The sequence below is a fragment of the Notolepis coatsorum genome (assembly GCF_963971535.1).
Source record: "Notolepis coatsorum genome assembly, chromosome: 13".
Classification (NCBI taxonomy): Eukaryota; Metazoa; Chordata; class Actinopteri; order Aulopiformes; family Paralepididae; genus Notolepis; species Notolepis coatsorum.
Genome location: NC_140177.1, coordinates 32,608,446 through 32,620,455, shown reverse-complemented (window position 1 = coordinate 32,620,455; position 12,010 = coordinate 32,608,446). Strand labels below are relative to the sequence as shown.

General features: G+C 43.4%; 1 protein-coding gene across 2 annotated transcripts in view; it reads left to right on the top strand.

Annotated features, from left to right (window-relative positions):
- LOC311238776 (WD repeat-containing protein 48) overlaps positions 1-12,010 on the top strand; it is a 34,732-nt gene that overhangs the window by 18,782 nt on the left and 3,940 nt on the right. For both annotated transcript variants that reach the window (XM_084326964.1, XM_084326963.1), the window contains exons 14-17: positions 439-544; positions 5,369-5,456; positions 8,326-8,402; positions 11,795-11,987. In XM_084326964.1, coding sequence (XP_084183090.1) covers positions 439-544; positions 5,369-5,456; positions 8,326-8,402; positions 11,795-11,987 — 464 coding nt within the window. The remainder of the gene's footprint in view (positions 1-438; positions 545-5,368; positions 5,457-8,325; positions 8,403-11,794; positions 11,988-12,010) is intronic.

Here is a 12,010-nt window from a genome sequence, read left to right as displayed (position 1 = left end):
TGTTTTAATTTAGATGATTATGGCTGATTATGGCATGAAAGCCCAAAATTCTGTATCTCAAAGTTTTAATATTATAAGACATAAATATTTTTTATATAGAAATGTCAGCCTTCTGAAAAGTATGTTCATGTATGTTCACTCAGTACTTGGTTGGGGCTCCTTTTGCACAAATTACTGCATCAATACAGCGAAATATATAGACTTTTCCACGATATTCAAATTTATTGAGCTGCACCTGTGTGTGTGTGTGTGTGTATATATATATATAGAATTTCATGAATCGATATTGGATTATTCAAATGAAGATCGTTGGGAAAATCTTTTATATATATTTTTGTTTTTACCCCAGCTCTACTCATGTCTTGTGTCTCTGTGCCGTCACAGTGAGTGTGAGGTATCACTCTATGTCCTCTGATGAATGTTGTCTTGTGTCCGCAGTCAACGGGGAGCAGGAGAACAGGGTCCAGAAAGGCAATGGCTATTTCCAGGTGCCTCCACACACTCCAGTCATCTTCGGGGAAGCAGGAGGGAGAACCCTATTTAGGTACGACCTCTCCGTCACCGCTGTCTCTTGTGTTAATACCTCCAAGGAGTCCTCGTACCCCTGTCACCGCTGTCTCTTGTGTTAATACCTCCAAGGAGTCCTCGTACCCCTGTCACCGCTGTCTCTTGTGTTAATACCTCCAAGGAGTCCTCATACCCCTGTCACCGCTGTCTCTTGTGTTAATACCTCCAAGGAGTCCTCGTACCCCTGTCACCGCTGTCTCTTGTGTTAATACCTCCAAGGAGTCCTCGTACCCCTGTCACCGCTGTCTCTTGTGTTAATACCTCCAAGGAGTCCTCATACCCCTGTCACCGCTGTCTCTTGTGTTAATACCTCCAAGGAGTCCTCATACCCCTGTCACCGCTGTCTCTTGTGTTAATACCTCCAAGGAGTCCTCGTACCCCTGTCACCGCTGTCTCTTGTGTTAATACCTCCAAGGAGTCCTCATACCCCTGTCACCGCTGTCTCTTGTGTGAATACCTCCAAGGGGTCCTCGTACCCCCGTCACCGCTGTCTCTTGTGTTAATACCTCCAAGGAGTCCTCGTACCCCCGTCACCGCTGTCTCTTGTGTTAATACCTCCAAGGAGTCCTCGTACCCCCGTCACCGCTGTCTCTTGTGTTAATACCTCCAAGGAGTCCTCATACCCCCGTCACCACTGTCTCTTGTGTTAATACCTCCAAGGAGTCCTCATACCCCTGTCACCGCTGTCTCTTGTGTTAATACCTCCAAGGAGTCCTCATACCCCTGTCACCGCTGTCTCTTGTGTTAATACCTCCAAGGAGTCCTCGTACCCCTGTCACCGCTGTCTCTTGTGTTAATACCTCCAAGGAGTCCTCGTACCCCTGTCACCGCTGTCTCTTGTGTTAATACCTCCAAGGAGTCCTCATACCCCTGTCACCGCTGTCTCTTGTGTTAATACCTCCAAGGAGTCCTCGTACCCCCGTCACCGCTGTCTCTTGTGTTAATACCTCCAAGGAGTCCTCGTACCCCCGTCACCGCTGTCTCTTGTGTTAATACCTCCAAGGAGTCCTCGTACCCCCGTCACCGCTGTCTCTTGTGTTAATACCTCCAAGGGGTCCTCGTACCCCCGTCACCGCTGTCTCTTGTGTTAATACCGCCAAGGAGTCCTCGTACCCCTGTCACCGCTGTCTCTTGTGTTAATACCTCCAAGGAGTCCTCGTACCCCCGTCACCGCTGTCTCTTGTGTTAATACCGCCAAGGAGTCCTCGTACCCCTGTCACCGCTGTCTCTTGTGTTAATACCTCCAAGGGGTCCTCGTACCCCCGTCACCACTGTCTCTTGTGTTAATACCTCCAAGGAGTCCTCGTACCCCTGTCACCGCTGTCTCTTGTGTTAATACCTCCAAGGAGTCCTCGTACCCCTGTCACCGCTGTCTCTTGTGTTAATACCTCCAAGGAGTCCTCGTACCCCTGTCACCGCTGTCTCTTGTGTTAATACCTCCAAGGAGTCCTCGTACCCCCGTCACCGCTGTCTCTTGTGTTAATACCTCCAAGGAGTCCTTGTACCCCCGTCACCGCTGTCTCTTGTGTTAATACCTCCAAGGAGTCCTTGTACCCCTGTCACCGCTGTCTCTTGTGTTAATACCTCCAAGGAGTCCTTGTACCCCTGTCACCGCTGTCTCTTGTGTTAATACCTCCGCCAAGGAGTCCTCGTACCCCCGTCACCGCTGTCTCTTGTGTTAATACCTCTGCCAAGGAGTCCTCGTACCCCTGTCACCGCTGTCTCTTGTGTTAATACCTCCGCCAAGGAGTCCTCGTACCCCCGTCACCGCTGTCTCTTGTGTTAATACCTCTGCCAAGGAGTCCTCGTACCCCTGTCACCGCTGTCTCTTGTGTTAATACCTCCGCCAAGGAGTCCTCGTACCCCTGTCACCGCTGTCTCTTGTGTTAATACCTCCAAGGAGTCAAAGTACCCCCGCCCCCGCTGTCTTTAATACCTCCAAGGAGTCCTCGTACCCCTGTCACCGTTGTCTCTTGTGTTAATACCTCCAAGGGGTCCTCGTACCCCCGTCCCCGCTGTCTCTTGTGTTAATACCTCCACCAAGGAGTTTTTTTTTTGTGCACTACCTATCTTTGTGAAAGTGGCTTCTCAGCTCTGGTCCAGCTGAAGACAAAGCAGAGGAACAGATTGGACATCGAGCATGACCTCAGAGTTGCTTTGTCTACCATCACCCCAGACTTTGAGACTCTTGTCAGGAGCAAACAACATCCCCAGTTATCCCATTAGTTCCCTGGGATGTTAAGCTAAGAAGTCTGCTATATATTTTTTTTAGTTATTTAAACACTTTCACTTTAATTTGTATTATTTAATTTATTTATCTTGTTATGAGTGATTGTTGTATTGTTCAAATACATTTTGATTGAAAGTTGCTTAAGATCCAAATTCAAATGTTTCATGAGTAATTATTTTAATTTGCTATGGGATCATCATGTTATGTTAAGTTAACTGTTAAGGCAGAGGGACTGGACAACAGGGTGACATTCACAGGTGTGCAGCATGTGAGGTAAAACATGCATTGGAGAAGGAGCCATGCCCACAGGAAGCAGAGATTGAGGGTGTGACAAAAATAATCGTTAGATTAGTCGACTAATCGAATGACAAAAATAATCGTTAGATTAGTCGACTAATCGAAAAAATAATCGACAGATTAGTCGATTACCAAAATAATCGTTAGTTGCAGCCCTACTCGTACCCCCGTTGTCTGTTTTTGCGAACGAGACGCATTGAAAGGTTACGGCCGGATTGCCGTAGAACTCTCTGACCGCTCATGGCACAGAGCGGAAGATGCCTATTGATTTTGGTGACCTGTGACCTTTACTCTAGTGCTGCCGTCATGCCAAACTGAAAGGTGGTGCCGGATTGCCATAAGATTCACTGTGAACATTCATGAATAGCGGAGGAAGAAGCAAAATGATTGGAAGACCCTGTGACCTTTACTCTAGTGCCAGCAGGCCTTTATCTCCTGTCGCAGGTCAAACAGCAGTATGTGGTTCAGCCACAGGGGGGGCATGTCAAACAGCCGTACACTTGTCTTGTGGCATCTAGGGATGAACATCTTACATTAAATGTGATTTAAAAAAATAAATAAAAAATTACTGAATTTGACAAATATGATTGTTCTACTATAGTGAGGAGGCCTGTGACTAATTTGGCCTCATGGTGGCACTATTCTCAACAGCTTCTCCGATCATGAAGACATTTGAGACATGAAGGCCATGTGTTGTCCTTTTGTGACATCCTGCTGATGGTATCAATATGTATGATTTTAGATAATTGAGCAAAGTCTCCGGGTCCACTTCATCTAGCAATAAATGCATGGTAAACGGGAAGTGATGCGTTTGATGACCGCTTTGTCTGCTTTGCACCACTACACCTTTCACTACTTAACCGTCTGTAGTGTGGTAGTGAACGGGTTAATCTTCTGTAGTGTGGTAGTGAAAGGGTTAACTCTGTCGTGTGGCAGTGAAAGGGTTAACCTTCTGTATTGTCACAGTGATTGGGTTAACCATTTGGTAGTGAAAGGGTTAAGTAGTATCACCATTGTTGATGCATGAAAAATGTAGTTACAGTTTACAGCCTGGGTCTGTTGAGACTAGGGCTGTCTTAAATACTTCGAAGCTTCGTTCGATGGGCATGGGATTCGAATATGAAAGAAAAGAAGAAAAAAAAACTCTGCCTCTCTGTTAACTACAACAAGCAATGCTGTTTGTTATTTAAGATGATGTCGGACTCGGCACTGACGTGCTGCTTTATAAAGCCTCAAATGACGGCTTACAATATTTCATGAAAGCAAAGTGTTTTGTTTGTCTAAGATTTTAAAAGGTTTAAACTTTACAGCACTGACAAAGTTGAATAAAGTGCTGTACAAGTCCCACAACATTAAAAAAATATATATAATTTTTTATTTTTTTATCTCAAAGCTTCCAATTAAAATCGAATCTCGGCCCGAAGCTTCGAATTCCAAAAAAAATTTGAAGGTCAGCCCTAGTTGAGACGAGCAATATAGGCAACTCATTAGTCATCCACCCGGTAAAATGTTGAGTGTGACAGTCACGGCAAAGTGGGGAGATCGTTTTTCTTTTATTTATTTATTTACACCTTTTATTTATAGGAGCTTTCTATTATTTGAACAAACATACATATACAGTAAAATTTGGGGAGATTGGACTGCGGTCTCGACTCCCGGAGTCAGCATTGCCTTGGCTTGGGCTGATCGCTATACTATCTCGTTTGGCTGGGTTAGGGGGAGGGAAGCCATGGGTGGGAAACTGGCGTTGTGGACAGCGACGCCTACAGGTCAGGTCTGGGCGCTTGCTCAGCGGAGGCAGGACTTGAGGAAGGCAGTGTGACCTCCCACACATTACACTTCACCAATGAGAGCCCTCGCTGCCAGGTGAGAAGAGAGCCACTGGCTGTCGCCGCACGTGTCGGAGGAAGCGTGCGGATACTTCAGGGTTCCCTTGTACCGACCAGTAGGAGAACATGCGCACAACAACCAGGTAGGGGAGGGGGGGGGGGGAATTGGCACAACAACTAAAAATGGGACGAGGAGAAAACAGAGAAAAATCGGAGAAAGAGAGATACAAAGAAATAAAAAAATTGGGGAGATTGTTGAGCCTTGGCGGAGGTCTGCGATCTCTAGGTGGATTCTTCTAGTTGATTCACGTGACACCAGGCCACGATGATGCCACTTGACTGCATTGGTGTGTGTGATTGTTTGGAAAAGCTAGTAGCTGAATGATTGAATGCATAGATCTCAGGCAATCCTCATGGCTTCTAATGCCTATTTGATCTGCTCCAGGCTGCTGTGTAGGGATTCAGGTGGCGAGACTGAGTCCATGTTGCTGAATGAGACGGTTCCACAGTGGGTCATCGACATAACTGTAGATGTAAGTATTTCTGGACTTAAAGGACTTCCAGGTTGTTTACTAGGGATGGGTACAAAATCCGGTACTTTTAACATTTTAAGTGCCAACGATGAGAATTCTCGTTATTTCATGCCAACCGCTCAGTGCCAACAACGAGAAATCTCGTTATTAATAGTTTTTTTTTTATTAGCGATTTCCATAGACTTTTCATCAATCTAGCCTCACCTTACCACTGGGACTCTCTGAGCTTGAACAGGGAAAATACCACCCCCTATAGTCTCCCGGATGATAATGCACCCATTGGATTGGACTGAATGAAAACGCATGGGGAAAAGAAAATCCGGAATCCACATTTTACTTCTCAGGCATGTAATCCGAGCTGATTGCAGTCTTTGTGGTCCCTCAGAACAGCGTGGAATATGTGTTTCGAGCACCCAGCGTTGGATCAATAAACACGATCGATATTTGGAATGGCGATCAGGAATTGGAATAATCTTTTTGGAGAACATCTGATCTGAGGTAAGGAATCTATTTTACCAGTCTTGGGGTAATCGGAGCTTTTTTCACAGATATATCAACGTGGGCCCTATATGTGTATGTATGTGTGTGCTGATCAGGAAATAAGAATCGATTTTTCAGCCCACTTCTCTAGCGTGCATAAGTACACATATACTATCGTTAATCTAGTGTTTATTTGAAAAATATTTATAAATAGGCCAAACAATTTAAGTTTAGTGTATTCCAGTAAAGGGCGATTCCTGCAGAATCTTTTTTTCTGGAAATTTCCAAAAACTAGCGTTTTTCAAAATGGTATAAAACGAAAATGTACAGATGAAAAAACAATCCATTTTGACAATGTTGACTGCAAGCAAGTCATTGATAAGCGACGGGCGTATTAGACATAGCCATAATTTAAGATATAGTTTATGCATTCGCAAATGTGCTCGCCCTCTCATTGAATAGAGTGCTGGTACTCGAGCGCTAAATCGTGCGCCCCCCTGCTGGCACTCAAAGTGTTAAGGGTATCGACCGAATCACGATGGTACTACTGTACCGAGTACCGATTCACGTGAGATCCACCGGTGCCACATTTTGCAAAAAAAATAATTGCCTTTTTGTTTTAAGTCCGATGACGTCAACGTTTCGTTTACCACAAAACGAAATCTATGAAGTGTGCTGCACATTCACGCGCACAATACACGCTTACCTAGGATTTTACTTGATTCAACGACAAAGCAGTCGGGGCAATGGCAAGCTGAAAACGGTCGCAAGTGTGGTTACACTTTACAAAGCTAGATGCAATATTATATATTATATATGTTAGAGCTGGGCCGTTAACGGCGTTAACGTGCTGCGTTAACGCTATACTAGTATCGCGCGATAATTATAATTAACGCATCAATCTAAATCTTTTTTTTTTTTTTTACTTTTTTTTTTTTACCTTTATTTACCCAGGGTAGGTTCGCTGAGCACAGATGCTCTTTTTCAGGAACGCCCTGCTTCACATTCACACAGTTCCATTCACACCTGGGAGCTGCCCAGTTGACAGAGTTGATTCAAGCCATGTCACATAGTTCAAGTTTGAAATGATTCTTTCTGTTTTGCTCCTGAGAGTGTGCTAGATACTGTACTGTACTGGTAATATTATTTATTTGTGTTAATTTCTGAATAAAACAACTTATTAAACACAAGTACATCTTATTGAACATTATTTTGATATTTCATTACCAATTATCATAGCAAAACAGCTTTTTCAAACAGTCTGTAATGCATTTTGGAAACGGGAGATGGGCTCATGGTGTAATGGGCCACCTGGCCTGAGAAACATAAGGAGGAAAGAAAAAGTAAGGACTTACTTCTGGTCATTATTTGGGTAGAACACACATATTTTGAATGCCTTCGGCAGGTTTTTCTTTTTTTTGAGCCATTTTAATCTAGATTAAATCCAGGATTGCAGATAGATTAATCTAGATTAAAAAAAAATAATCTATGCCCACCTCTAATATATATTAACAAATTGTTCTAAATAAATAATAATGCTAATAAATCATTTGAACTTTGGATTTTTTTTTTACAACTGAGGTAGATGGATTAAATTTTTTTAGACTAAAGTACAGAAAAAAGGTACTGTTGGGTACCGGTATCGATTCAAATGTGAACGGTACCCAACCCTATTGTTTACTAGTGTAACCGGTGTCGTATTGCTCTGCGTTGTGTTTCGATTCGACCCCTGTTAAGGGATCGCCCTGAGTGGGAGTTGAACCCCGGTCTCCCGCGCCGCGGGCGACACCGCTGACGCTGACCACTATACCAAGAGGTGAATTCACTTCTTGGTAATGTGTCTGGATGCCTCTGGGGAGTGAGTTTACTTGCAGTACCGCTTAACGTCCACAGCCACTTCACTACACTGTCCATCGTGACTGTGGATAGACACGCGGTACCTCTGTTAGACTAGTACAGGTTATCATTTCACTGCATTCTCTCACCAGGCTCCAATCCAATGGGGCACATAAAAAAAAAATCAGGAACCTCACAGTATAATCTGATGCGTGTGTCATATGTTCTACTGAGGAAATGCAAACCGTACATTGCAACAAGGCCGATGCACGGTGCAACCGTTTCCTCAGAACATTTGAAGACTTGTCTGATAATACTATGAGCTTCCTGTGTTGGAAATGGATGTGTATCATGGTGTTTGAAGGCTAAAATACTGGCCCCATCGGATTAGAGCCTAATGAGAGGATACGTTTCTCAATACTAAAGCAATTAGTGAAATGATGGCCTGTACTAGTCAAAATGATATGTTTAAATACTTGTTGGACTTGAGTTAATTTTATTTCATATAATGATGATTTGAATTATTGTGATTATCCTTCCCCTTCTTTTTCAGAAAAATATGCCCAAATTCAACAAAATCCCATTCTACCTCCAGCCCCATTCTTCCTCTGGTGCAAAAACCCTGAAAAAGTGAGTTGTTTTCTTCCTTCTCATGAGCGACTCAAGCTTGCATTGCTTCTGATCACGCAAAAGCTGTACTCTATACATTCATGATAGAAATGTAAACCCTTGAGAAATCATAATAGTGTATATCTTTAGTATTGAATACAAGTAATTGTCTCCCAAGAAGGAAATAGGATTCCTGGAACTCTCTTTAAGGTATAAATGACCTTGGTGCTTCTACCCTCCCACCACATTAGTAAGACGAAGCATCATCTCAGCTTAATCTTGGTCTGTGTTGTTTCAAAGGATTTGGGGATTTTTGGTTTTACGATTTTTGACGAGACGACACAAGCTGAAAGTATTGCCAAGTGATTATTTTAGAGCAGGGTATCTGCAGGGTATTAAAACATATTCAGTTCTTAATTCTCCATTTAAGGCCTTTAAAGGGTATTAGAAAGTCTTAAATTTCATTTGCACAGGTATTACTTTTGAGGGGGCAGCCCAGTTGTCGGGAGATTAAATAATATTAGTTATATGAAATGTTTTTGTATTCAAGTCGTTATTTTGTTACTGCTACCGGCAGCTTGGTGCGTCTGGCGAGAGCTTGTATGAAACACGCAAGAATTAAAATTGATGTGCAAGTGCAGCCGCCAGTTCAGTGTTGCTATGTGTTTCTTTTTTGTATGGTTGTGAAATTGGTATTACATTTAGTTAAGTGGTATTAAAAAGCTCTTTTATTTAACTTGTTGAAACCTGCAGATACCCTGTAGAGGTTTTGTTTCTTTCCGCCCCTGAAACTACATTGTGGAGCTTGAAGCCATAAACCATGTTGCCACAATAGAATGATGTAGTCCTTTAATTTTCCTAGTCTTAGGGTGCTTTCACACCAGAGCTGTTTGGTCCGGACTATCGGACCATAAGGCTGTCCCCGAACCCTGTTTTTAGGGTTTGAACGGTCGCCAGGGTTTATCGAACGAACGTTCGAACGTTCGTTTTTTTTTAAATTCTTTATAAAAAAAATTGAATACATTTAAATTTTTTTTTTTAATAATATATATATTTTTATTGTATTATTATAGATCCTACGGAGGGCGGCATTGCATAGTCTATTGGTGAAAAACATGTTGTTTACAGTGGTGGCTGTTCATGTAAACATGTAATTAAACAAAGTTACTACTTATGATAAACAATAGCCCTTGCACACCGCAGTCACGTAAGGGGCTAGATAAACAAAGGCATTCGTTTTGTGGCATTAACGTTATATAGTTAGTGTTACACGTTCAATAACATCAGCATATTATTTACCCAAATATAGCAAGTAGCAAGCACTCGTCCTCAGAGTCGGGCTATTCCCATCATGTCACTGCCATTGGCTCCGCGCCGCGCTCTCACCGGCCGTCTTACCCCACGGATGCGCGCCCGTCCTGGGCATCGGTCAACCATGGTGCTCCCACCATGCGCCCCAGCCGTCCCCTTGGGCTTCCGTTGCTCATAAGAGCCCTGAGTTGTACCCATTCTGCAGTCTGTTAATAACGTTTTCAATCAGACACATGTATAGAAAGGCTTTGTTTTATTATAACATTTGTTGCAGTAAAATCATTATGACTCATTTGGTCATCCTCATCTACGTTCTCGGCGGGGAGCTAATGTATTAGCTACGGTAAGTATGTTGTGCGTCTCGCAAGCAGATCAATGGCGGCATTGCCGGAAGTAAAAAAACTAATAAACGCTTGCCGATTGGTAACAGCAGAGGCGGGTGCAAGTGGTGTGACGTAAAGTCAATCAAAATTGTTCTATTGCATTGGTTGAGAACTCTGGTTAAGACAATAGTATCCAGCTACAGGCCGGCAGCAGCCCGGCAGACCATACTGGTTGAGCCGAGCGCCACCTCTTCACATCGCTTCAACCCTGTGCGCCTCCTTTATTTTTTTTTCACCGAACGTTCAAACCCATTAATTAATGTCCGAATGTCAGCGTAACGTTCGAACGTTCGGGCTCAGCCTTGTTGGACCAGAGTTTGTTTTCTCAGATAGTCCGCTTTTTTTGGGGTGGTGTGAATGCTCAGTCGAACTCTGGTGCGGACCAAACATGCAAACTCTGGTCCGCCTGAAAACGTAGGTCTCGGTTCGCTTCATCGGACCAAACGCGGACCAAATATAGGAAGTGACCTGATAAACTGTGCATCTTGGGTAGAAGGAAAAAAACAAACACTGCTGTGAGCATTCACTGCAAAACAAGCACGCGTGGAACATGTCTCGTGGACAGACGTGGGTGACTGACGAGTTGAAAACCCTGATAGACATATGGGCAGAAGACCAAATGAAACAGCTACTTGTGGGCACCCATAAAAACAATGCGGTGTACAAGTTGTTTAGCGAGAGGATGGTGGTAATGGGCTTCAATAGAACAATGGATCAATGCCACGTCAAAATAAAAAAAACGGAGTCAACAATATATTAATAAATAAGCAGAGAATTTAATTGGATGTCCATAACATTTGTGTTTTTAATTAGCATAGCCTAAATAAATATGAATTCAAGAAGTTAAATACTGAATTAACGACACATATTTATTAACAGGCTGAAAGTTAAAACGAATAACAGGCTGAAAAAACAATTGGACTATTTAATATAGGCTAAACACAGTGCGTAAAATATAGGCTAAGCGATGCGTAAAAGGCAACTTTGGCTATAGCCTTCTAAAACTATTGAATAGGCTGCAAGCCAATGTTCCGAGACATATTACATTTAATTTGTTAGGCTATTTGAATACACAGTTAGCCCTAAATGGAGGATTCAAATAGCCTAACAATTACAAATATATAAATGTCTCGGAACATTGGCTTGCAGTTGCATTATTGCAAACTAAAGAAATGTGAAAGTTAAAACGAATAACAGGCTGAAAAAAACAATTTGCCTATTTAAAGTCTGTGACTTGCTTCGAGTTCGGGGGACGAGAAAGACAAGTTCCCTTGGTATGATGACCTGGACGTTATACTTGGCACAAGACCCACATCCAGCCCCGAAACATGTCGTTGAGTCTTTAGAAGATGAGACCCATCAGACAGCAATCACGGCATCACCAGCACCGCCTGAAAATTGTGACGCCTCCGCTGATCTGGAGTCAGACAGGGCTCGCAGTCACGCACACACACACGTACGTTAGGGCTCGCAGTCACATTTCCACTCTATTGTGTCCAATAGACGAGCGCCCTTTTCGACCGTGTGACATTGTTCAGAAAGTTTGGTGCGCTTGACAAATTGCAATGTGAATGCAGACGAACCAAATGAAGAATGCAACAATGTTGCAACTTCACCCCCCGAACCACACCGAGTCCACCAAAACTATAATGTGAAAGGGCCCTTATTTATCAAACACGTCTAAGCTGCCCGTCTACAACTATTACATTGTGTTCGCAGGGACCGTCTGTCAGCCAGCGACATGCTACAGGTGAGGAAGGTGATGGAGCACGTCTACGAGAAGATCATCAACCTGGACAACGAGTCGCAGACCACCAGCTCCTCAGCCAATGACAAGCCGGGGGAGCAGGAGAAGGAGGAGGACATGGCCATGCTAGCTGAGGAGAAGATAGAACTCATGTGTCAGGACCAGGTGGGAACCTCAATTATTTTCTT